This window comes from Euleptes europaea, chromosome 7, assembly GCF_029931775.1.
Source record: "Euleptes europaea isolate rEulEur1 chromosome 7, rEulEur1.hap1, whole genome shotgun sequence".
Lineage (NCBI taxonomy): Eukaryota > Metazoa > Chordata > Lepidosauria > Squamata > Sphaerodactylidae > Euleptes > Euleptes europaea.
In genome coordinates, this window is record NC_079318.1 from 42,674,042 (window position 1) to 42,701,333 (window position 27,292).

Sequence of the window (27,292 nt, forward strand, 5' to 3'; positions counted from 1 at the left end):
CTGTATATCCCCACAGAGAATTTTATAAATTAAGGTGAAAGGGGCATGGAAAAGGTGAAAACAAATCATGTTCAGACTGAGTAAAAAAAAAAGGATTGCCTGAACAAATTATGTTGATTTAGGGTGAGTTTACACAGGAAGATTCACAAAGGTTTGTCTCTCTTATCTGTATTCCACATGTTTGTATTAAATCCCACAGGGTGAAATAATTTCTGCCCCCAGTTTAGAAATCTAATTTTGTTGTGGAGATTCTGTTAAGTCTTTGCCCTTTTCTGGTTTTCCTCTGTGGTTGACTGCTTGTGTATAATGTATTCAATAGGAATTAGTAGGATGTCTCTCACCCTATCATAGATTATTTTCCAAAAAGTAGTTTCTTGGGAGATTTTTTTTCTTTCTCTGACTAGTCTTAAGAGTCCTGATTTGATAGCTATCTGAAGTTTAGAATGTCTAATTCTGTATTCTGTCACTAGGTGTCACTGTTAACTAGGGTGTCACTGTAAGAACTAATGTTGCGCTGTTTTGTGGCCAGCAGGTAAGTTATACTTTCCTTCCAGTACTGAAAACAATAATTTAAACTACATATCTTTCATCAAACCTAGATGCACATTCAGTCTTGTATTGATTCAATTTCATTTCATTTTGTCTTGCTAAGAAGAGAAAGCTGAGACTGCAGTCCTAAGCAGACCTACTAGGAAGTAGGTCTGTTGAAATATATGTTGCTTACTTCTACTTAAGTATGTCCAGTACTGTGGTGTAAGTTTATCAATGTCGAGAGCTTTTAAAAATGAAACGACAAAAAATATCTGTCAGTGTCAAAGAATCCTGCCTAACAGATGCTAGTAACTCTCTGAGATTTAGTTGTTATATTTATATCCTGGCTTCCTTTTTCAAAAGAAAAGCTCAAGGTGGTAAACAAATGTAAATTGCTGAAAACTGGCCAGTGGAGAAGGGGCCTTGCTATATCTCCTGTAGAATGGCTGATTATTGATTTATTCTGAGAAGGAACGGACCAGGAAACATTTGACGAGGCAAGCTGATAGAAGGAGCCTTGTTCTCTCTCCCTGTCCCACAAAATGTACCATAATACAGTGATCCTCACTCTTTCGCTCACAAAGAGCCATATTTGCAGTTATGTACGTTCATAAGTGCCATCAAGTTGCAACTGACTCATGGCAACCCCATTTCAAGGCAAGTAAGAAGCAGAGGTGGTCTGCCATTGCCTTCCTCTGCAGAGTCTTCCTTGGCGGTTTCCCATCCAAGTACTGAGCCTGCTTCGCTTCTAACATCTGATCAGGTTGAGCTATACCATGCTGCCTTCCTACCCCACATTTGAAATTACAACTAGCCAAAAGGGCCACATTTACTTCCATCCCTGGCATGAGGCCTGCACATCAGGGGAGGTTCATAGCTTACCTGTTCCTTTGGACCAAGGTGGGAACTACCTGCCAAACACAAGCCCCACCTCACAATGGCATTGCCCATTTCCCCGAAATATGGGACAGGTGCCACATTGAGGAACAGTGCTCAGAAGAGCCACATGTGGCTCCCAAGCAGCGGAGTATCACTGTATGCCATATACATATTAACACTCAGTGTCATAGGCCAAAGATGTAGGGCAGACAAAAGCAAATGCTCCTTCCAATAATGCATAATTAACAGAAAACCTGCTACCCCGAGAAGTGCTGATGGCCACTGACTCAGATGCCTTTGGTCTATCAATGGCTATTAGCCATGATAACTGAAAGGAACCTCCCATGTTCAGGGCAACATACTTTTAAATACCAGCTGCTGTTTTTAAATTTCCTGCCTGTGGGCTTCTCTGTAAAAACTGGCAGGCAGCTATTGAGAAAAGGCCTGATAGTTGCCTCGGCATGATCCCTCAGGATGGCTCTAATATTTTCTATTCCAGTGTCATTTTGCTTTTGGGGGGAACTCTGTTATATTGTCTTATTATCTCTAGTGTCACAAAAAAGTTTTTTCTTCAAATATATGTGTGTTTGTTTTCAGTTTGTCAAAAGTGTGATCCAGCTGAGTCCATCATCACAAACCAGATTTGTTCAGATATGTGGCTTCTATTGAGTAGGGACTTCATATTTTCTGCATGACAGGATAAAAAGCCATATCGTTTTTTCCCAATACAGTAGCAGCTGGTCAGCAATTTGATAGTAATTTTAGAACACAATTTTAAATGAAGATATTATGTAAAATGTCGCTATCAGCAGCCCAGAACAAATCCTGCCTTCTCAGCATCTCCTGTAAACACACCTTTCTTATTATGCCAGTTCTCCTCTGAAGTTCCACAGAGTCTGACACACTACCCTCAGAGCAAGAGCAATCCCGTGGTAAGACCCCAAACCTGATATATACCCAAGCATGTCAGTTTTATGCAATAATGGTTCCTAATGTTGGAGGAATAATTTATGTGTTTTGAAAACTTGTAAATATATCTATCTATCTATCTATCTATCTATCTATCTATCTATCTATCTATCTATCTATCTATCTATCTATCTATCTATCTATCTATCTATCAACATGTTTTGGAATGGCACTCTAAGTATAGACTACCCTTTACTTTTATGATCCAGCAAGACAGATATCCTTATGCAGGCTGCATGGTAAAATGCTTATCTGATCACTCTATCATTCCATTGGTGCAGGGTCAGATCAGAGTCAAAAGTCTCCATGTTATTGTTGCTAATGATCTTTTAAAAATGCATCAGAGCCACCCAAAAATACACAGAAAAATGTTTTTTCGGCCCCCCTTTTTAAAGCAAGCAACTAAGATTAGTGAAGAAGAAGAGTTGGTTTTTATATGCCCACTTTCTCTACCTTTTAAGGAGAATCAAACGTTTACAATCTCCTTCCTTTCCCCTCCCCTCCCCACAACAGACACGTTGTGAGGTAGGTGGGTAGGGTTGCCAGGTCCCTCTTCGTCACCAGCAGGAGGTTTTTGGGGCAGAGCCTGAGGAGGGAAGGGTTTGGGGAGGGAAGGGACTTCAATGCCATAGAGTCCAATTGCCAAAGTGGCCATTTTCTCCAGGTGAACTGATCTCTATTGGCTGGAGATCAGTTGTAATAGCAGGAGATCTCCAGCTTGTACCTAGAGGCTGGCAACCCTATAGGTGGGGCTGAGAGAACTCTAAGAGAACTGACTAGCCCAAGGTCACCGAGCTGGCTTCATGTGTAGGGGTGGGGAAACCAACCTGGTTCACCAGATTAAAGTCCGCTGCTCTTATGGAGAAGTGGGGAATCAAATTCGGTTGTCCAGATTAGAGTCTACCGCTCTTAACCACTAGAAAACTAAGCTATGTTTAACCACAAAGAAGATCTGCAAAAGTGAGGTAAAAGAAAACAGGTTTCAAATTCTAGCATTAAGCTATTATTTTCCCCTTACCGGTCTAGGTCGTGTTTCCCTCAGGAAAGATTTCAAGTCTCCTCCAGCCATTAGTTCCAGCAGAATGAAGCGTGGGAGTGCTTGCAAGCTAACCCCAATGCAGCGCACGATATTCTGATGGTTGAACTTGCTAGAAGAGAGATGAAGAAACAATGCTGAAGTCAAAAGACACAGACTCCCTGACAGATTGGTCCAGATGGTGTGGGTTGCTTATCCAGGTCAGCTGGAGATCAGAAACTATTCTTAGGGTCTGGTCAGAGAAGAATACTGAAAGACTGCAAAGTCTTGGATTGGGAATTTTGAACCAGAAGGAACTGCAACACTGAAGCCTCTTTGTTTGTTCTTCAGAAGCTTGCCAGTCCTAGAGGTGACCATAAAGGCATGTGGAGAAGGTCATATGACTATTTCCAGTCCCGCAACAAGCCTTCATATGCTTTGAAGATAATGAATCACTTGTTACCCCAGACGTTCACAGTCATATTATCAAAATAGTGTAACCTACATATGAGCAGGTACAAAATAGCCACCTGTGGCTTTTCATTCTGTTGGATGTGTCTTGAGGTGGAAAGGCTTTCATCAACTTTAATCAACGCACCTGATTATAAGAGCTTCCATGAGGAAATCCAACTCATCTTGCTCCGAACAAACCTCTGGCAAAGTCTAGAAAAGAACCGAGAGAGAGGTGTGAGCAAACTTTCTTTCATGGATCCACAAGAACTTGCCAAAGGTTCAGAAGAAGCCGTTACAGTTTCTTAGATCAGACTGGCCCCCGTTCTTAGCAGAAATCAGCAGGAAAAGCTTTCTCTATCCACTTTATCTCCATACTAAGAAAAGCAACTTTTACGTATGGTTCCTGCCTACTATACTATCTTGAGTGGCAGTGCCAAAACCTAGGTAGGAAAAGGGTGCAGAGGAGGAGTGTACAAATGGGGTCTGCAAAGCTCAGACAACCGAGAAGAGTTGGTTTTTATATGCTGTCTTTCTCTACCTTTTAAGGAGAATTAAACCAGCTTACAATCTCCTTCCCTTCCTCTCCCCACAACAGAAACCTTGTGAGGCAGGTGGGGCTGAGAGAGTTCAGAAAGAACTGTGACTAGCCCAAGGTCACCCAGCTGGCTTCACGTGAAGGAGTGGGGAATCAACCCCGGTTCTCCAGATTAGAGTCCGCCGCTCTTAACCACTACACCACGCTCGCTGTCCAGAAGTGACATGATAACCATCTTCAAGTATTTGAAGGGCTGTCATACAGAGGATGGAGCAGAGTTGTTTTCTGTTGCCCCAGAAGGCTGGACCAGAACCAACAGGTTGAAATTAGATCAAAAGAATTTTCAGCTAAACATTAGGAAGAACTTCCTAACAGAGTGGTTCCTTAGCACAAGAGGCTTCCTTGGGAGGTGGTGGGCTCTCCTTCTTTGGAAGTATTTAAGCAGAGGCTAGATGGCCATCTGACAGCAATGCTGATTCTATGACTCACTATGAATTTAAGAAGATCACGAGAGGGAGGACAGGAAGGGATGAGCCAGTGCTTGACTCTCATAGCCCTTTCTTATATGCCCAGGGTAATGCTGATCAGGAGCCCCATGGCGCAGAGTGTTAAGCTGCAGTACTGCAGTCAAAAGCTCTGCTCACGACCTGAGCTCGATCCCGATGGAAGTCGGTTTCAGGTAGCCGGCTCAAGGTTGACTCAGCCTTCCATCCTTCCGAGGTCGGTGAAATGAGTACCCAGCTTGCTGGGGGTAAAGGGAAGATGACTAGGGGAGGCACTGGCAAACCACCCCATAAACAAAGTCTGCCTTGGAAACGTTGGGATGTGACGTCACCCCATGGGTCAGGAATGACCCGGCGCTTGCACAGGGGACCTTTACCTTTACCTTAATGCTGATCACCACTTTAAGGTCAGGAAGGAATTTTCCTCCAGGCCAGATTGGCCTAGGGATCCTGGAGGTTTTTTGCCTTCCTCTGGACAAGGGTCATGGTGGGGGGGAGGTAGTTGTGAATTTCCTGCATTGTGTAGGGGGGATGGAATAGAAGGCCCTTGGGCTCCTTTCCAGCTCTGTCTTTCTATGAGTAATTTAGGGTTTCTTCCACTAACAGGATTTTTGTCCAGCATCTTCAAAAGATGTGCCTGAGAAGTAAAATGAAGTATTGCTGAATATCGAGTTTGTGTTCTTAAATTCCCCCCAAATGCCATCATCATGAGTGTATTGTCCTTTCTCCCCAAGCACCTGATAAAAGGAATTCAGCCGTGTCACTTTCCTTTAAAACAAAAATGCCACCCAAGCACTGCCATCCAAACAATTAACGCATTTTTCACTTACTTTGACAGCTACTTGCAAGGGACTGGGGTCGCTGGGGATTCCAACCACTTGACCTTCATACACCTCCCCGAAGGCTCCATGGCCCAATCCTCTGAACAAATCAGAACATGGGAAAACATTTTAATGTACTTTACAGGTATCACTATGAGTATTCCTAAGGAGTGTAAGGATTAACCTCAAAAAGGCATCCATCGGTTATGTAATTATGTATTCAGACTATTTAGGACTGAGTTCCCAGAAAGAAGGATTATGTTGTTAACAGCATATAGTATGTATATGAGCATATTTGCCTGTTGAACTAACCATATGTATTTTTCTGGCAAGGCTGTAATAAAGTGTTTGTTTGTTTGTATTATATAAAATGGATCGAATCTCTTTCATTCATATTGTGAAATGTTCACATAGGACAAATTCTGAGTTTTGTCAGCTACATGTGTCTTTTGACTTCGAGCTTTTAAAATTAATTTTAATCATATAACTGTCTCAGGGCACACTAGCTAAAAGAATGAAACCTGTGAAGCATAAACACATACAACTATAAGAGAAAACACTAAAGCAATTCAATATACATATATTTGTATGCATAAAGGTCACATTGCTGCTCGCAGTAGTTAAATCAATGGCAACATCTAGCAAAGGTTCCTGCCACAGCATTGCAGTTGTACAATCTATTAATTTTACCGACTAGCCCAAATTTCCCAAGTCTTATCCAACCTTTCCCTAATTGAGGAGTTTACCGTTATTCACTATGTGGAAACAGATACTTTTTTTCTGTAATTACAAAATTCCAAATTAATATTTCGCAGCTTTTATTTAGTGGATTGCACCCCAACACATTATTTGCAAACAGTATACTCCATGAAAATGTCTACAGGATAAAAATGGTTATTGTAATTAATTAGGAACTTGTTTGAATAACTTTTTTTTAACAAAATGAATACATTGTCTGGCACACATGCCATAGACTGGTCAAACCATCTGCTGGATGATCGCAATATCGACATGGGTCCTAGCCATTTTTAGAAAAGTTATTTAACCAATATGATGTAAGATGCCAGTTATACATAACCTCATAATGGCTTTCCTTGAAACTGATACAGGGTGATGCTACTGAACCCATAGTGAAAATTCGACTCCATATATCCTCTGTTATTACCTTCCAAGTCATTTTTCCCCATTTTCTCTTAAAGTTATTTCCCAGTTGGCTTTGTGGGTCTATTAAGGCAGGGTATTTTTTTTACAACATTCCTTTTGTTGATTTATTGCGCGTAATAGTTATTTTGAAGTTTGTCACAGCAGTCCTCAAGGTCCCATTCCTTATATCTATTGTTATGTGGTTCCCTAACCGAAAATGCCGATGGCACAGAATGTTATTGTTATCCATCCCTGATCTGATTTCATTCAAACTCAAGCAGCTGCCTTGTTGTATTACCATATTAAACCTTACGGTGTTATATACCTTGTTCCCTCCACTTGTAACACTAGTCAAGTCTGAATTTTATGGGGTACTATTACAGCAATGCTACTGCTGGTTGCTGATAGCCCTTCAGCAGAGGAACCTGCTAGCAAGCAACATCCTCAGCCTATTAAGCCACAAGCAGAGAACCTTTTTCTACCGGAAAGCAATACTCCCTTCCAAAATGTTAGCACCCCTTTTACAGATTAGGCCAAAATGATGCATTTCCCCAAAGGCCAATTGATTATGGGGCACCCCTGAGGACACATTCTGAGTGTACCCCACCAAATGCATGCATTTTATAAGCCTGAGTTCCAAGTGGCTGAGGCTCATTCATGTGGTATTATGTGGTAACCCAGCTCATTTTTAGGGCTTTTAGGATAGGGGAAGATTAAAGTTTAAGTCAGTAGGAGCCACCTGTTTGGTCAATGTGCCACAGGTCAAGTCCAAAGTATGAGAAAATACGATCACAGTGGGTACTACTGCTTTCTGCCAGTTGTGGTTTCCATTGCTGTAAGCTGGCCACCCACGCTCTAACTAAAACCCAATATGATGTTTTAAAGGGTAGTGAAGTGGAACAAATTCAGGGGATGTTCTTAATTCCAAATGGGTAGCCAGATGGGTAGCCAGCACATTGAAGACTATCAGAATTTATGCCACCATCAGCATAAGATCTAATCAAAAGAGTAGTCAATCCAGTGTGGATGGGAACAGGCAAACAAAGATTAACATAAAATCAGGTCTAATGTAAGAGAGTGCAAGAGGAAACATGATAAGTAGACTCAATTATAAAAAATATAGATGTTTAGTAGAACTAATTAATATCTGAAAGGAATAGGATATATTAGCAGTTGTAGTAAGTGAGAAATCCCAAACCCTGGTTCACACCTGGGGGGAGAAATAATATTAAACTTCTTGATAAATCCTAATTTACCACTTTCACACTGGATTCTCCTGTTGAAGATCTTTTGTTGGAGAACAGTAACTTTTAGTTCAACAATAAAATTCCCCTGAAAGATTAAAATCTTTACTCACTGGTTTCTAAACATTGCTCTTTCTAATGTCAGATTTGTGCCTATTTATTCTCTTGTGTGGAGACTGACGTGACACAAAACCACAGTCTGGAGTAGCCCTCACCCATTCTGAGAGTACTGTTACTTTTTGAGTTGGATCCTTTTTTAACCTGGCCTCTCTTTATAACACCTCCCCAATTTTCCTTTCTGCAGTTTTGAATTATAAATGTATCCACCTGATGGATATATACTTCATGCATCTGATTAATTTATCTAGTAAAACATTTATGTCCCAGCCTTCCTCATGGTTTAAGGTGACTTACAATAATAATTACAACATCCCCACCTAAAGCTAAAATACCTAGCCTCTGATTCACAAAACGTTTTGATGGAATAAATTTTGATAGTCTTTAAGGTGCCATTGGATTCCTGTTGGATTTTGGACATTCTTGGTGGAGCAGTTGCACTTAACACAGAAAGCTGTGAAAAACAAAAATGATAAAATATAGTATCTATAACATTGTCATGGACACTCTGGGAAGGGCAGGGAGAAACCAGAGATGGAGGGCCCTACTTCCCCAACCTTCCTGGTGCTGTTTTGGCTACTGCTTGCCCATGAAAAAATAGCCCATGCACACTTCCTTGTTAGCCATCACCACATGTCACTTTAAGATCTGAAGTTGACAGACCACTTCTGCCTGCTCCCCCTCTCACCCCCCCCCCATCTAGACTGGGGGAGAAGCACATGGGAGAATATAAAGCAGACAATACAACACCGAAAGCTAATGCTACTTGAATAAACTGGTTCCCAAGCTTAATGGCTTACAGATGGCTTACAGATCCTGAACCACGTCAGCCTGACGAGGGACTATCCTGCTAGGGTGTGGTTGCCAACCTCCAGATGGGGTCTGGAGTTCTTCCAGAATTACAGATCTTCAGACTACAGGGATCAGTTCCCCTGGAGAGAATGGCAGTTTCAGAGGGGGATTCTATGGCATCACATCGATGCTGAGCACACTCTGCTCCCCAAATCTCCAGGACTTTTCCAGACCAGCATAGGAAACCCTAAGCAAGGGGCTCCTCCTCCCTTGTTGCTCCTGGCAAAGGCAAGTGTAGCTCTCCCTCGGAGTTGTCTCAGACTTGTTATAATCACACTCCCTTACATGGATAGGTGCTTGTTTTCTCCCTCTGGCAGGTGCTAAGCCAATCAGATGATTCCCTTTGGAGGATAAGCCCTATCCCTCTCCGTAGGGCTTTGTGATTTTCTGGCTTGTTCCTGCTATTACTAGAGACGTTGCTCAAAGCAATTGTCTGATTTTGGAGCCTAATTAAAACAGGGAATAATGAGGACCAGGATGGGCCTCATGACAACCGGGAACTCACACTATTCGTACCTGAATCTATTCTTTCTGCTTATCTAAAATCCCAAATGTGTTTCAGGTTTATGACCTGTGTGAGCTTAAGAATTACAAAAACTCTGTTCAGCAGTCACTCAAACTTTATCTTTCTCAACTGGGTTGTTTATATTTTTATTGGACAGTGGCCTTGATACATGTCTTGTTGCTTATAAAGAAGCTGGTAATGTGTAACTACCAGCCTGAGAATGCGGATGGAGACTTGTGTGTTGATGGCAACTGAAATCTGCATCCCCTTCAAAGTAATGCAGTGTTGATAGACATCGGCTTCCCTTGGAGTCACAATAAGACACACATCCAAATGTGCATCTGCCTTATGTACACAGTTCCTAGCTTCAACCATGGATCCTGCAAGAGATATGTGCACAAAAGCTTGGCTGAGCATTCAGATCTACTTAGCATGATCAGGGTATCTACTGCCATGTATCGTAGGATAACAATATGTGCTGCTTTCGTTTGTGACCTACACATTTTGGATCTGAAAATGGAAAAACGTTTTGTATGGCATCCCAGACTCAGGCTTAAGAATTATTACTGTAGATACTGAACAATTTTTATAAAGTGGTTTTCAGGATAAATTATTTAAAGAATACAGAAAACGAGCAAATAAATAAACCATGCACCCTGTTAAGATAGATTTTCTCCTGTGTACTCATTACACCAGTTTTGTGTCACTGCTTATTCCAGTCCACGATTAACAAAAAAAAAAATGTTTTAAAAAAGTGCAGCAGAAGCCAAATCCCATGAGGAATTTGGATGTCGAACAACACAGTGGAGCAAATATAGGTCTTACTGAGTTGACAGCTCTAGAAACCCTTTAGATATGTTTCGTTGAGGGTGGATGTATAAATGAGAGATGAAACCTGAGATTTCACATGGAAAGGGATTCACAATTGGTTGGGGGTATGGGCATACAGGAGAGGACTGAAAGCTTTAAACCTCTAGGAAACAGCAGGAAAAAATGATCAAACTGAATACAAAGCACAATACAAAACAAATAGCTTTCTCCCAAGAAAAACAACTGAGGGAAAGCAGGACATCAATTACAAAAAAACTAAAAACAACAACAAAAAAAACCCCAGACATCCCTCAATTATTATTCCAGACATGAACACAAAAAAATACAACGGAGTTGAAGCTTGCTGTGCCTCAAAGGGCCACTCCCTGGAGAAAGTGACAAATGTTTGAAGAATATCATGGATGGATTGTTGTCTTGAAAAATATATCTAGCTGGGGTTTGTAATTAGAACTTATACATTCGGAACATGCAGTCCTCAAGTTATTCAGAGGCTTACTTCTCAGGGACTTTCCAGACAACTGGTTTAAAAACCACTCTTCTTACTCACACATTACATGGGAGGGGGATGCAGGTACCTTCCCTTAAGACTATCACTTCTTCAAAGAATTTCACATTTTCCCAGGATACAAATGGAATTTTTTTTCCTACTGTGAAAAGCAGTTCTTCTCTCAGTGGCTCTTGTGGTTGCTACAAAACCGCTAGATGAAATGGATAAGGCTGGTGTCTTGGAGGCAAGCAGAAGTAAACCCAAGACCAATGCAGACTGCTGAGATTAAGCCAGGATCAGCATAGGACCAGGTGGAACTTTATTAGCCCCTTGAATCACAAGACTGCCCTTGAGTTCATAGCTACAATACCATCCCTCTTCAGTGACGGCACTGCAGATCAGTAGACAGCAGGCTACCATATTTCTTCTCCAGCAAGGTGACATGGTGGCAGAGAGAGCATGGCAGCAAGATCCAGCTGCTGGAATTTCTTAAGACTCCTGGTGCCTTACCAGCAATCATATCAACATAAATAAACAGGCCATTCTCCAGTCCTCTGGTTCAGAGGCTGATCTAAGGGACATGTTACATATCATTGTTAGAAGTTCAGCAATTTCTCATTTGAGTTCTTGAATAACTTTAGGACGAATACCATCTGGTCCCCGTGACTTGTTAGTTTGCAGTTTGCCTAGATGTTCTAGGACTTCCTGTCCTAGAATGATATGTGTATGCCCCCAGGTTCAATCCCTGGCATGTCCATATAAAATAATCGTTGCTGATCTTTACTGATGAAGGCCATTGTCTCAGATAGTTAAAGCCTCAGATAGTTAGCCTCAGATAGTGCTGGGTTGGATAGGGCATTTCTGTTACTCAGCATGAGGCAGCTCTACTAGGGGTGGTGCACTCAGGTATTACACCAGAAATTAGCTATTTTGGATTGTTCGGGCATACCCAAAATAACCCAAAACACTCCTGAAATTCTAGGCATCACAAAAATTTATCTCCCAGAGTTCTGGGAGTGTTTTGGGGAAGCTCAGGAGTAGGGATGGAAAGAGAGGAGGCCAGCTCAGGGAACAGCGGTTAGTTGGCATCTCTCTTCCCGAGAGCTGATTGTTAGGCAGACCCCTGATGTTTTAAAAGGGAGGGTACTGAAGTGGCCCCAGATGTATCAAGCGAGTATCATCCAGTGCTGCTGGCAACAGAAATGGCAGAACCCATCCCCCACAACCTGATAATGGTAGGTAGGCATCTGGCCTCCCACGAGTCACGGCTGTCAGGATGGTGATTTCTTCCCCCTGCCCTGAGGAAGCTTTTATATATTTTAAAGGCAATCAAATAGTGTTACGTTGATATAACAATACAGCAATATGGTTATCAGGTTCAATGAAATCCAAGCTTTCATTTTAAAAATACGTCTCTAGCTCCTACTGCTGAAGAAATATAAAGGAAAAGGCTTATCTCCATAACCAAAAAGCCATTTGCCCATCTCTGTGTCAAGAACAATACCTTATCAAATCAATCACCCTTCTTCCACCATCAAAGGTATTCAGATCCCCCTTCACCCATAGGTTGACTTCACTGTCCTATCACAGATTGCACCCCAAAGTTCACACCGATAGGGCCTGGTGCCTCACTGGCACTCATCAAAGTGGAGCCCTGAGTCCACCAAGAGGCACCCCAAATCTACAATGGAATCACGATAGGAAGTTTGTTGCTCAATTTGACCAATGACCAGGCTTCACCATTGAAGCCCAGGTAAAACAAGATGTATAAGAGGAGCTGGGTAACCCCAAATGTTGTAGATGGGTCTCAAACCATCTTTCACACCAACAATGGACACACTGGGATCCTCATCAATATCAAGTAGCATATGAGTTGTTTTCCTCTCCCCTACTCCTGTTTCCAGCTGCCCCATCTTTCACTGAAAGCTGGCTTCCTCCTATGTGTGCACTCCCCTCCTCCAGTTAACGTTGTCTCTAGGAGAGATACACCCTTATTTAAATTAGGTATTTGGTTTTAAATTGCAAATATTGCCAGGATTGTATTGGTTTTCATGTGTTTTTATACAGATTTCCCCATGTGTCAGTCAGGATAATAAAAATACTTTCTCATTAAGTATCTTGTCTCTCTTCCATCATTCTTACCCCTACCCACACCAAGGTTCATTGCATCACAACTCACAGACCAAAAGATTCCATGATTTACTCCAGTGTCATTGGCAGTCTGTACATATCTGAAAAAGGGGTTGCCCTTACCGGGGCATATTGGGCACAGGGACCGATTTGGGTAACAGTGGGGTGGACTCTGCTACCGCTGATGCTGGAATCAGGGAGAAGCCTCCAGTGGGGATGCCAGAATTCTATGTCTAGGGCCTGCTTCCTCTCTTTCCCTCCCTTCCTCCTTGCTCTTGCTGCCTCAGGAGCAAGGAATGGGGCTAAGTAAAAAATAATGGTCCCGAATCGGGACCACAAAAACACATCCTCAAATCCCCAACTAGTAACAACACTCCAAAAACTGGGGTATTGAAAATAGCCCCCTACCCAAAATCTGAATTGGAATTTTTTTTTAATTGCATATCCTTTTGCTTCACGTCTCATCCTCATTTTTATTTATTAACCCTCTTGCCTTTGTGTGTGCATGTAGTGAGGCTAGTTATATTCTAATGTTTTTTAAATGAGATGCTGTTGAATAAAACTCTATTTTACCACAAACATATAAGACAATTCCATTAAAAATTGTTCTTTACAGTAGAGTTTATATCTGTGGTCAGTAATGCCTGAAAGCAGATACTTCAGAGACCTTACTTTCCATTTCTCTTCTACAGCCTCCCCTCGATCAAACGAACTAATAAATGGCTACATCCATACAAACTGGTGAAATTCTAAAGCAATATAAACCAGTGTATGTTTTGACCATGTCGGTGGGTAATTTAGATGAGCAATATTAAGTTTTCAAATGTGAAGCGCTTAAATGTGTCTCATTCACTCTGGTAGTCTGGCTGACTTTTAGTGTGTGTGTATTCATGAAACAACAGGTGGTCCCCTTATGCTGTGAAAAACAACAACATGAAATGATGTAAGTTGGGGTAAAATTTCAGGCAGCTGTAACTCCAAATATACCACACAAGTTAAAATTTTTCTCATGCCACTTCCCTTAATTCCCTCAAAATTGACTCCTAATAAGGCTGGGCTTAAATATTGCCGGTTGCCATCCTTGTTGCCTGGTGACACAGACTTCTGTGTTGCTGCATTGGCTGATGTCACTTGCACTGCCAGCAATCCAGGCACTGAGGGAACTTTCTAAAGGTCATTGCACCAGACGCCAGCATTGTCTAAAACCCTGGCCAACTCAGGGCCAATGCCTGAGGAATCTCTGAGTTTTCCAACGATGGCTTTTTGGATCGTCTGCAGGAAGCAGATATTGAATTTCCTTGCCTAATCATCAGGAGAAAACAAACGGTGGAAGACCCAGCTTATATACTGGAATGGCAAATACAGAAGACTGTGATCATTTATGCATGGGTACTTTCACTCACATTTGCCCCCAGTCTGTCTCGGTTGTTCCTTGGAGTTATGCATGAGTTTTCCATCCATTAGAGATTACCTCACTGCCAGCCCTCACAATGTCGGGGTCTTCCCATTCCTCTGTTAACCCGACTCTTCCATCTTCCCTGGGTAAAGCCCCGGTGAAATCCCCATGCATAAGGCAAAGTGTGGGGCACACAAGCTTGGTTTCTCTCACAGCCAATTACAAAGCAGTATGTCCAGGGACATGGATTGAAATATTTCATGCTTCCTTGGAGCTCTTTCTGAGCAGAAGAAAATATTTTTAAGACAGAGGCTTGGTTTTTTTCCCCTCTTCCTTTCAGATTACTCCATTTTTTATGTTGTTGTTTTTAAAAGGTTTTTTTTAATGTGGCAATTGGGTTTTGGGGGGGATTTTTTCTCACAGTAAGCACTACAAGTAAGCCAATTACGAAGCAGCATTTAAAGGGGTGGGGATTGATTTGAGCTTGGAGACTGCCCGTGCATAGATTCCCAACAGGAAAGTGTGGGTCCAGCGAACAACGAACCTCAGATAAAACTCCCATGCATAAATGACCTCTCTTGATTCTAGTAGCACTTTCCTGTGCTTGTTTATCAGAGTCCATGTGCAACAGGAAAAAATAGAAGGTGCATGTGTACTCAGCTCATGCGCATTTCTGGTGGAGTGCTGTTGAGCGTCTTTTGCGATGCACAGAGAAGTCAGAAAGGCTTGTTTACCTTATCAGAGAAATATTTTTCCGAGGCACCTCTTTGAGGTCACTAATAGAAGTGGTCTTCCCTGCAAAGCAATAATTGGGGTTGTAGTCAGTCATAATGGTGGAGGTGCGCAGCTTGCTCAGTTTGTATTCAGGACTCTGTAACTCCATTTGCATGGCTTGCAGTTCCTGATGTTTCCGGCGGTACACTAGAAACAGAGCACAGTGAAGTTAGGGATGCGGTCTTCTCCATGACCACTCCCCAGAATAACAACTGCCTTCAGGACTCTGGCTACTTCTCCAATGCTCACCCTGAGGCTGTTTGCCATAGATACAGGGATGGGGCTATCGTAGTACTTCCCAGGTCTATGGGTTTGAGAAATGTGGGGAAATCTAGAAGACTGGTTGTGGCCCACGGATAGTTGGTCTGCTTGACCAGTACCACTGACTGGTAGCTAACGGCAAAATAGAGGGCTTGTGCACTCACCAACTGCTTCCGTTGGAAGGAATGTGTGGGGAGGAGCCAACTGCAGATACATTTTGCCTGTTTATATGCTTTCGTGGCCTGCATCACTGCCCAATGATATCACTGGTCTGTTACCACTAGACACGCCTATATGTGTGTGTGTGTGTAAAGTGCCGTTAAGTCGCAGCCGACTTATGGTGACCCCTTATGGGGTTTTCATGGCAAGAGACTAACAGAGGTGGTTTGCCAGTGCCTTCCTCTGCACAGCAACCCTGGTCTTCCTTGGTTGTCTCCCATCCAAATACTAACCAGGGCTGACCCTGCTTTGCTTCTGAGATCTGATGAGATCAGGCTAGCCTAGGCCATCCAGGTCAGGGCAGACATGCCTATATAGGAGTAGAGATATAGTACCTGCACTACAAGCTGGGGTTGCCTACTCCCTTGCTCACCCTTAGCAGTACCATTTAGGAATGAAGGCAGCCCCCACCCCCATGCTTCTGACCACATGGAAATTTTCCTCAGGAATATGCACATATTTCAAATTAATGCCCCCAGAAATGCTCTTAAAATACATGTCTTCTTTTACCATTTAATTGTAAATCTATCCAAAACCTGGGCCTTTCACCGCCACGATGAATCTTTTGCTCCCTTATTTGCAAACTGGGATGCTGCCCCTGCTCACTGCTCTATGGTGGTAGAGCTAGGGTTGCCAACTTCCAGGTGGTGGCTAGAGATATGCTATTACAACTGATCTCCAGCCGAGAGGTCAGTTCCCCTGGAGAAAATGGCCGCTTTGGCCATTGGACTCTATGGCATTGATGTCCCTCCTCTCCCCAAACCCCGCCCTCCTCAGGCTCCACCCCCAAAATATCTAAGTATTTTCCAATCTGGAGCTGGCAACCCTATGGCGGAGGGTGACTGTGGAGGCCCTGCCTCCCTTCTCTCGTAGTGAAGAATGCATCCTAGCACGGACTCCAGAGAGCCGATTCATTCATTACAGAGATGTTTGTGAAGAATTTCAGCAAGTTGTCCAGCTATTTGTCTTTACTGTTTTTTTTCCTCATACGTTTTTTTGACCTTGGCTTTTCAGAAGAACTTTTTATGGATTCCATCCTGGTCTGTCTAGTCCTTGTTTTCACCTTCCAAGTTCCTATGGGAGCTTTACATGCCTTGGGGCGGGGGAAGGCAGGCCAGAATTAATTGGACGTGCAAAAAGTTACTTTGAAAAAGTAATTGGAGCTGTGCACGGAAGCTCCCATGGCACATTCTTGACTCCGGGCACATTAACATGGAGCTGTAGTAGTTGGATTATAGATTTAATTCTAGAGCGCAGCACATCTCTTCTAACAGATAAGTTGCTTGGGTGTGGGTGGATGGAGGTCAGAAAAGCTGATAGTAATATGAGTATGGATTTGAGAGACTATTATCACTCCTCCACATTCTGCCTAACCTTACACTTGTTTTTAATAACTCTTTCAAGGGCTTGAGATGGAAGTGGAAGTTCAGGGTGGGGTGGAGGGATGGGGAAGCAAGCTAGAAAAGGGAAAAAACAGGTTTCTTTTCAGCTTCTACTAGTATGGTGAGCTTTGTGAGTAATTTGGATTGGATTATATCAGGGATGGCTTGATTTGGCTGTTGGAGTCATTCCTCTGCAGGAATACCAAATTTCATTCAAAGCGTGGGGGAAATGCTTGCAGTTTTTCTTGTAAGGAAAAGAACCAGTGGCTTGGATCTAAGGGAGCATTTTAGCAGATGGAAGAATTTCAACCTGCAGAGACGGAATTTTTTGCCTTCCCCCTCCTGCCCCAGGGGGAGGCATTTGGGGCTGCATCAGGAGGCAGGGAAGTCATGCTCTGCAGGTAGAAATCCTTCTGACTGCAGAAATGCTGCACTGGATCCCAGACAGTATATCTTATTATGTAATTCAGATACAGTATACTGAATTGAGATTTAGTGCATTTTTGGAAAGGAACACATGAACACATGCAGCTGCCTTATACTGAATCAGACCCTAGGTCCATCAAAGTCTCTCCAGTGTCTCAGGCAAAGGTCTTTCACATCACCTACTTGCCTAGTCCCTTTAACTGGAAATGCCGGGGATTGAACATGGGACCTTCTGCATGCCAAGCAGATGCTCTACAAACTGAGCCACGGCCACTCCCCAAAGAAGAGAAATTTTATTCTATTTTTTTGTACAGAGGGAATTCAGTCTCCATAGGAAAATGTCAGCTACAGGAGAACACTTCCTTGTCTCAGCCTCACCCCCCACAAAAAAACCACATATCATCTGAGTGCATATGCTTCATTGTAGCCCTTTATCTGTCAGTGGGTTAGATATCTCTGCATTCCCCCTTTCAAAAATGTCTGAACAAAAGAGTGGTCCCAAAAACCAAGAAGCTGGCCATCCCTAGTTGAAAACAATTGCACACCCAGGAAAGTAAAAAAACCTGTATTTTTACTACATGCTTAACTATTTTTTCCCCCATCCACAAATGGAGAATTTATAGCTACTTCCTGTATTACCAGGGTTGCCAGCTCTGGGTTGGGAAATTCCTGGAGACTTTGGGGGTGGAACCTGAGGACAGTGGGGTTTGGGGAGGGACTTCAATGGGGTATAATGCCATAGAATCCACCTTCCAAAGTGGCCATTTTCTCCAGGTGAACTGATCTCTGTTGCCTGGAGATCAGTTGTCATAGTGGGAGGTCTCCAGTTACCACCTGGAGCTTGCCAGCCCTGTGTATTACATTTCAAAGATGTATGCCTCACCAAGAGTGACAACCAGCAATTTAAGATGCATAAAATGATTAGGGGTGCTCTCAGATTTCTCATCTCTGCTGGTTTGACTCGAAAGTACCAATGACTCCCTTGTGCAAATCAAAACCATTTTGTGTGGTTTGGGGACTTTTACATCATACCCCCCAAGGATTTGGACTCTGACCACAGGGCGGCCCACTGTGATCAATTTGCCGCTCACTTTACAGACACAATCGCTCAGATATGCTCTGGGTTAGATGCTGGCATGGATGCATGTCCAGATGATGAATCTTTGGCATCTGCTTGTCTGACTTATATGGATATCTTTCAGCTTGTGGATCCCGAGGATGTGGGCAAGATACTTGGACAGGCAAGTCCTACCACTTGTGTTCTCAACCCTTGTCCTTCCTAGCAGATAAAAGCTGCCTGAGGGGGAGTGGCTGAGTGGGTAAGGGGAGTGGTAAAGGTTTCTTTGAGAATGGGAGTTGTGCCACCCATGCTGAAGGAGGCAGTGATTAGACCTGTTTTGAAAGAATCCTCTGTGAGCCCTACTACATTAGAAAATTTTTCAGCCCGTCTCCAATCTTCCATTCTTGGGCAAGGTGCTAAAGCAGGTTGTTGCCTCTCAGCTTCAGGAGTTCTTGGAAGAGACTGATCTTCTGGACCCATTTCAATCTGGCTTCAGAGACTGTTTTGGTCGCCACTGCATTAGTAATGCCAGAATAAAGGCATTACGATACTTGCTTATTATTTTTCGTCTCTTTCCTAGTAAGCTGCTGCATAGTGATGTGATGTTTTCTCTGAGTTGCCCCCCCCCCCATCTCTTTCCTGGATAGTCCCACACAGTTCAGATCCCATTAGTGTATTTGCGTAGTTAGGATTCTTTTGCTGCAGTGTGCATAACTTTACACTTGTTTACACTGAATCTCCCTTATGTTGCTGTCCATTCAGCCACAGTGGAGATTTGTTTGGCCGTTCCCCTCACTGTGAAAGCGGTCAAGGTACCCCTGTTATTTCATGTGCTTCAATCAGTACTGATATGCAAGTCTGGTATAATTTTTATTTATTATAGTTTTAGATCATTTATTTCGGTTATTGTTAAAGACCTGGTTGTTGTGTGCTGCTCTGAAGTCTTGGAAGCAGAAAGTTAAGTATTTTAAAGATTATGATAAGAACAACCATGATTAATTGCTGTCTGCTGTGTTGGAATTATAGATGAAACTGGGTTACTCTGCATGTCAGATAAAACCTGTATAGATCACTGGGTTCATATCAATATTACATAACAGGTTTACAATTGCCATAATGGTAGCCTGGCGATGTCATATAACGTGGTGCCTCAGGTACGAGGGTACATCATGTGCTGCAGTGTTACTGCTTTCCTCACATCCTGGGCCAGTAAGGAACTCACCTATCATGATTCCCGAGAAGGCCAGAATGAGCGCAGCCACCAGGGCGGATGTTACTACAGATAAGACCAAGGAGAGAGGGGGACCGCTCTTAGGCAGTATCGGTTCAGCTGGAACAGATGCACAAAGACAAAAAGGCATTAGACATTTGAGCCACCTCCTTAGCACAACTCTTAGGCAGTATCGGTTCAGCTGGAACAGATGCACAAAGACAAAAAGGCATTAGACATTTGAGCCACCTCCTTAGCACAACTCTTAAAAGTGGTCACATGACCATGCACACATCTCCTATGACAGAATAGCCAGGAACATCTCCAGGCGAGAGAGGACAAAACTGCTGGGCCAAGGCGCACCCTCATATATATTCACATACACAGCGTGTTGGAAAATATTTCTGCATCGAGGCAATCCCAACTGAACCTTGGAGGAGTTGCGAAGTACAGGTAGAGTATCCCTTATCCGGACATCTTATATCTGGACTGATCCAAAAACTGGACCCTTCGAGCCGGCATGCAGAAAGATCTGTGCTGCCTGCTTTCAATGTTTCCTCTCACCTCAAAAAATATAATATAGTGCCTGCCGTTGTTAGTTTGTTTGTTGTTGCTCTTGTTTAACAACTTATACAGGTATTCTGGTGAGATAGTTACACCTTTGCTTTCTGATGGTTCAATGTACACAGTGTTATTAAAAATATTGTTTAAAATTACATTCAGGCTGTGTGTATAAAGTGTATAAAGTGTATATACAACATAAATTAATTTGGGTCCCACCCCCAAGATATCTCATTATGTATATGCAACAATTCCAAAATATTCCAATATATGGAAAGATTCAAAATACGGACCACTTCTGGTTCCAAGGAGTCCGGATAAGGGATACTCAACTTGTATTGCACAGGACACCGAAGCTCTACTTTCCGATTATTCTGAGCACTGTGCTAAATCCTACTTAGCCTCCTGAATTTTCAACAAGGCATTGCTTGCAATTTCAAACCTATTCTTTCAGTCACAACGGATGGTAATTTTTTAGACACATGAAATCTGTGCTCTCAGGATGTAGAATTCTAGATCTAGATTTAAATTCCATGCTTGCACACTGCAGTTATATCGTATACAGGCCAGGCTGTGGCCCCACACAGACTTAATTGGTATGTTAGCTTTCATTAGCAAGAATATTCTGCATCAGATGTACGATCCAGCCCTGTTCACAGGTTACAGTGAGTGCATGTACACTGTGCACAGGGTATACTTAATTGTTCTTTGTACGTGCGTTGAATCATTCTCATGTTACAGTTAATGCATGTACAGCGGAATGTGTGATACAAAACTCAAATTTATTCAAGTACTGGTCTTGGCTTCATTTGTGAAGTTAAAGTGCACTGGCTCTTTCTTACAATTCCGGGCTGGGAAATTCCTGGGGATTTGAAGGTGGAGCCTGGGAAATGCAAGTGTTGCGGAGGGATCTCAATGGAGTATAATGCCATAGAGTCTACCTTCAAAGCAGCCATTTCCTTCAGGGTAACTGATCTCTGTTGCCTGGAGATCAGGTATAATTCCAGGACATCTCCAGACACTCACTGAAGGTTGGCAACCATATTACAAACAGATGTACTCATGCACAGGCAAGATGTACTTCCATTCACTGTAACATGTGTACAGGGATAAAGTGGAAGCCATATGAACACACTTAGCTTTGGTATAGTGTAAAAACCATAGAGTCTAATTAAGTGCTAAGCCTACACCTAAAAATGTGATATTTGAAAACAAATGCATCATACAGATAGGCTTGTCAGAGAGCTGTGGCCGTTCCCTGTTAAGTGTATATTCACAACAATAAATATATATTTGACCGAAGAGATAAAGCATCCCTCTGCATCGCTACAATTAGATAGCAAGGAAAACATGATGAATAGGAAATACACCCTTGGTAAAGTGAGAATAAAGTGCATGACATCTTGTAGACTGCATACTTCATGTTAACTGCTTCCTTCAGCTTTTCCTATGCCACATAGTAAAGGAGGAACAGCTATTTTTCCTACTTGCACTCCAGTGCAGAGGACTGGTATTCTGGGAAGCAGAACACTCCTCGCACTGAAGGCAACTTAGGGCTGCCAGGTCCCTCTCTGCCACCAGCAGGAGGTTTTGGGGGTGGAGCCTGAGGAGGGTGGGGTTTGGGGAGGGAAGGGACTTCAGTGCCATAGAGCCCAATTGCCAAAGCGGCCATTTTTTCCAAGTGAACTGATCTCTATCAGCTGGAGATAAGTTGAAATAGCAGATCGCCAGCTAGTACCTGGAGATTGGCAACCCTAAGGCAACTTCAAGGATGGAACAGGACTGGGTGGATGGCTGTGCAGATTACAGTATGTGTGGAAGTGTGAGCAGTTGAGAACATGGTTGCTGCTTTCCTGTGCTGACATGAGACTGGCTACAACTTGGCGCATGGAGTCCTCCCCTTTCTGGACAAATAATTTGTTTCCAACAAGAATGTATATTTAGAAAAAATATTCCACAATCCTTTTCCTCACTCTGCTGTAGCGGTGACTCTCATTCTAGATGAAACTGACAGATGCTTTGATTTCTGGCCCTGCTAATGTTAACATTTTCTGTCTTCCAAGTTTTTTTATGGCTTTGCTTTCATATCCATTGAGTGCCCATGTTAATTTCCTGATAGAAAACCATCTGTTTCAATGGCTTGCTCTTAATTGAGGAAAGTGGAACAACGAGCCATTGGAGGTCACAGATCCAGGAAAGCTGATTACAGCAGAGGTTCACCCTCAGTTTTGCGCAATGCAAAGACAACAGATGGGGCAAATGGGAGGGGATGAGACAAAATAAAAAAGCAAAAGGCAATGTATCATCTCTTGAACTGATCAGAACAGAAGAGTTCATAGGCTGAAACTAATTTGATCAGAAATATTATGAAGTGAGTTGAGATAGTAGCAAATATGCCCTTAAGGATGAGACAAGACTTCATGTTCTGAGCTTCAGGGAATTTTTAACTGGCCTAACCCCAGTAGCAAGATAGGTGTCATGTCACATTGAAAATTCTCAAGTAATTGCACCATAGCAAAGGCCTCAGTATACCTGGGGCTGTGTATTGTAGTGTTCTTGGCACACCGATTTACCAGCCTTTTAGAGAGCTCTTGCTGATATAAACAGTCTTATAGACATGAAAGTGCAACACACACAGAATGCCTCGCGAGGCTCAAAGGTGACTCACCCTGTCAATTTCCTTACCTATGCAAGAGTCGCCGTCATCAGCTAACATATACCCATGAGCACAACTGCAAATGATTTCTTGGGTCTTTGAATCCACATGGCACATGTCATTATAACAGTGGCTGCAATTCACATGCAGCCTAATGTCAACTTCCCCATGTCCTTCTGTCACTAGGGAACATACAGTGGGAAAAGTTACTTATTTGCATGGGAATTGCAAGTAAAAAACTCACATAAGACACTGCACATAAAGGACAAAAAATGGGACATTACCAAACCAACAGTTGAGCATCTCGTGTTCTCTCATGTGCCTGTAATGTCTAAGCCTGCACATCTCCTGTCATTGTAGAGCGTGCATGCTGTCTCTACATCAGGAGCCTACACATGAACAGTACCTACTGCCAATATTTCATGCATGTGCAGAGAGCAGAAAGTACACCCCATCCTGATGTCATGTTTGAAGCTGCCTATCAGTCCTGCTAACTGTACTGAATTATAGATTGAGATATTGCAACTTTCTATTTCCATTGGGAAAATAATTCTCTGGCCAAGCCTATAATAAGGTTGGGTGGTAGGTAGGTGATTATACAGTATTTATTAAAAAGATGTTTACCACACACTCTAAAAAAAAATTAAAACAATAATACAGAAGAAAACAGCACAAAATCAACAATAAAGCTACAAAAATAAAAAAGAATGATTTCCAAAGGCCGAAGCAACCCCCCCAAAAAAACAGTACAAGGCATGATATTAAAAGGCATAATATCAAATAGTTCCAATAGTAAATAGAGATAAAAAATAAAAAGACATTAAAATAATAAAAAATGCAAACTGAAATTTTACATCAGGTGAGCAGCTGTGTGGAGAGAGTTCCTACAAGCACAAGAGAAAAGGACGTGTCCTTGGAGGCTAACCACCTCACTTCTGAAGGTGGGCGCACTCAGAGTGGGGCTCTAAAGATGGTCTTAATTGTCAAGCAGGTCCATATGACAGCAGGAAGTCCTTTCATGTGTTAGTCCTAGACCTTTTGGGGTCTATAATGGCAGTCTATTCTCACCTCTGGGAAGCAGGTTTTTTTTTAACACTTCACATACAGGAACATGTTTTAATGGGGTTTTTTTCTTTCAAAAAGTCTCAAACTAGATAGCTAAAAAACAAGTTTAAAACAAACAGGAACACTCTTGGAGATCTTGGAGGAAAGAACAGTGAGAGATGAAGCACAGCTCCTTAAAGAATTCCCCAAGTACTAAAAATTATAGATCTTTCTTTAAAGTAAAAACTGGAAGTATGCCAACAGACAGGCAGCTGGTATGAACTTTTATCAATAGCAGTCTCTTGGCTATGTAACTCTTTGCCCATGACTTCAGGGTTAGAGGCCCATTGTGATTAAGACTGGGAATTGGGATGGGCCCGTGAAGTGGACAGGGAGTGTATGGGCGTACTGCTCTGTACCCACCAATTTCAGCAAAGCTATGACAGGATGGAACCATGATCTGCCTTTCTTTTATTAAGTATGAGCATTCTTTTCTTAGGAGCCCTCACAACATGAATTTAATTTGAGAACACACAGCCTTCTCCAGGAGACAGGATGTCTATATTCAGTCCAACTTCTTTCTCCAAACTCCAAGTTTTTTTTTGCAAACACATAAATGAAAATCACTCCCTGTTTGATGAAAATACCTTTTAAAGCCGGGGTATACAATGACCCATATTTGCTATTAATAAAAGACACACCATCCTCTCCATCCATCTCTGGATCATTAAGTTCAGCTGCATTGCCACCTACAGACAACACGAAAAGAGCTTAGAATATCATTATATTGCTGAATTAAAAATATAAATAATACTGGAGCATTTGGGGGCACCTAAAAAACCCACAAACACAGCCTGCTATAAGCTTTCATGGGCCAGAGACTGCTTTATCAGATACTTGAGCGGACAAATGTATATGTCCTAAGTATCTAGTAGATTAATTTCACTTTTGTTAAAGTAAGGCCAAAAGATGCAAGGAGCATCAGAAAGTGCATTATAGTGCTATACTGAACACAAATATAAAATCCAGTCAAGTGAATACAAGACCCAGTTAGCGTGGGCGTGAACTACCTCCAGCCAACTCTATTTCTTCTTTTGCATAGATACCATTTTAACGTAGGCCAAACAGAAAAGCCACTGAGCAAAAGAAAAAAAAAGACACAAATCACACATCTAAGATAGTAAGGCTCAGAAACCCTTGGGAAAGCATTTCCTTCTTCCAGGATTGCTTTTTGCAGGTTTTAAAGATCACCTCCAAAAGGTTCAAATGTGATTACAGGGTAAAGCTGCTGAACGGGAATTCATTAGCAAATTTTACTCTATGGAAATTTTACTCAATAAAAGCCTAAAGATTGACTCACTCATGACAAAGGTAGTGTCCCATCTTCAGGTGTTGTTTGTGCACACAATTGCTCTTGTTATATCCATTCATGCCCAGTGGGAGTGCAGCTGATAAAATGGACTCTGGCCCACGAATGTATATGTAATACAGTTGTGTCCCAATACTCTTTTTGCTGCAACAGGCTAGCATGGCAACCATGATGGAATTTGTCACCACATGAGGCAAAAGAATGATGCTAATAATCTCTATTGCAAAATATGGAGCACCTGACAGAGAATCCATCTGGCAAATTCAATTGAGACTGTAGTGGATCAAAGTTTAGTGTGCCTCTAGGCTTTCACTTCCGAGGCTTCAAGTTTAATAAGACTTCTGGTATTAATGAAGCACTGAGCCATTGAGCACAAAAAATTACAATTTGGGGAATGCTACACGATAAATCTGCACATAGTCATTTGGTTGAAAGATTGAAAAAAGCAACGTGCAGAAAGTCAAGCCTTTGTACAAGGAAAGCAATAACCAGTTTGCTTTTCTTCTTTATTCCGTTTGGTCATGGGGACCCCATCTAGGATAGACATCTAGGATAGAGGAATATAGATTCTCATAGCCATTCTGAGATGGTGACAAATATTATGGAGCTACCACAAGGTCATAACATTCAGATGCCAGCTTATTATTACATATGGTACAGATTCCTTAGTCATCACCAGTTCCTGTTCTTATTCCACAACACCAATCCTCAAATCACTATTTATTTATTTCTCATTTTATTTATTTCTCATCACCAGTTCCTATTTCACTCCACCAATCCTCAAATCACTATTTTACTCTACTTTGAGGAAAGTTAAGAGAACTGAAAAAAGCACATTTGCAAACTTAAATAATCACGTTATTCAGAAGCACTGTATGGTTGCCAGGCCCCTCTTCGCCACTGGCAGCAGGTTTTTGGGGTGGAGCCTGAGGAGGGCAGGGTTTGGGGAGGGAAGGGACCTCAATGCCATATAGTCCAATTGCCAAAGCAGCCATTTTCTCCATGGAAACTGATCTCTATCAGCTGGAGATCAGTTGTAATAGCGAGAAATCTCTAGCTAGTACCTGGAGGTTGGCAACCCTATATATATTGCCATCAAGTCACAGCTAACTTATGGCGACCCTGTAGGGTTGTCAAGACAAGACATTTGGAGGTGGTTTGCCATTGCTTGCCTCTGCATCACAACCCTGGTATTCCTTGGCGGTCTCCCAAGTTGGGAGTCCCAACCAAATACTTGCCAGGGTCGAGGCTGAGAGTGTGTGGCTGGCCCAAGGTCACCCAGCAAGTTTCCATGGCAGAGTGGGGGATTCGAACCCCAGATCCCAGATCCTAGTCCCACACCTTAACCACTAAACCACACTGGCTCTTATGCATGTTAATATACATAACAGTTAAATTAGGTTTCAAACATGAATAAATTGCTTCCTTGCAACCAAGGTAGGATTGAGGTTGTAATAGCTGTGATGAAAACACCATAAGGTGATGTTGTTTTGATGTGGTGACAGGTCTTTCTGAATGCCTTGGCAGTTATTGGCATTGTATTGGGAACCAATTTGCCATGTTTTGGTTTAAACATGATTTCACATTTATCAGGATGTGGTAAGTACAATTTAAACATGATTCCAAGAAGTGTCACAGCATTCAAGTAACCAGTCACAAAACAAACAACATTACTTGAGGATTACCTCACCACAGCCTGCCCCATATTCCATGGTGTAGTCAAAAAGGAAATGTTTAAAATATGGGAGACCACCCACAGATGAGAAGATGTGGGGTGGCAGTAGGCCTCCAGCTCTGCTGTGGCGATGGCTGCCCTGCCAAATATCAGACATTAGCAAGGGAGCCAAGAATTGGCTGTGAAGACTGAAATACTTGTCTTCTACATTTCATATGTTGGTGGCAGAAATACCTTCTTGCAA

At 42.4% G+C, this 27,292-nt stretch overlaps 1 protein-coding gene across 1 annotated transcript in view; it reads right to left on the bottom strand.

The window, feature by feature from the left end:
• ALK (ALK receptor tyrosine kinase) overlaps positions 1 to 27,292 on the bottom strand; it is a 665,036-nt gene that overhangs the window by 17,534 nt on the left and 620,210 nt on the right. The window contains 7 exon segments of the mRNA XM_056852389.1: positions 3,398 to 3,527; positions 3,993 to 4,057; positions 5,716 to 5,806; positions 15,146 to 15,332; positions 19,756 to 19,863; positions 22,990 to 23,142; positions 24,652 to 24,753. Of these exon segments, the coding sequence (XP_056708367.1) occupies positions 3,398 to 3,527; positions 3,993 to 4,057; positions 5,716 to 5,806; positions 15,146 to 15,332; positions 19,756 to 19,863; positions 22,990 to 23,142; positions 24,652 to 24,753 (836 nt within the window).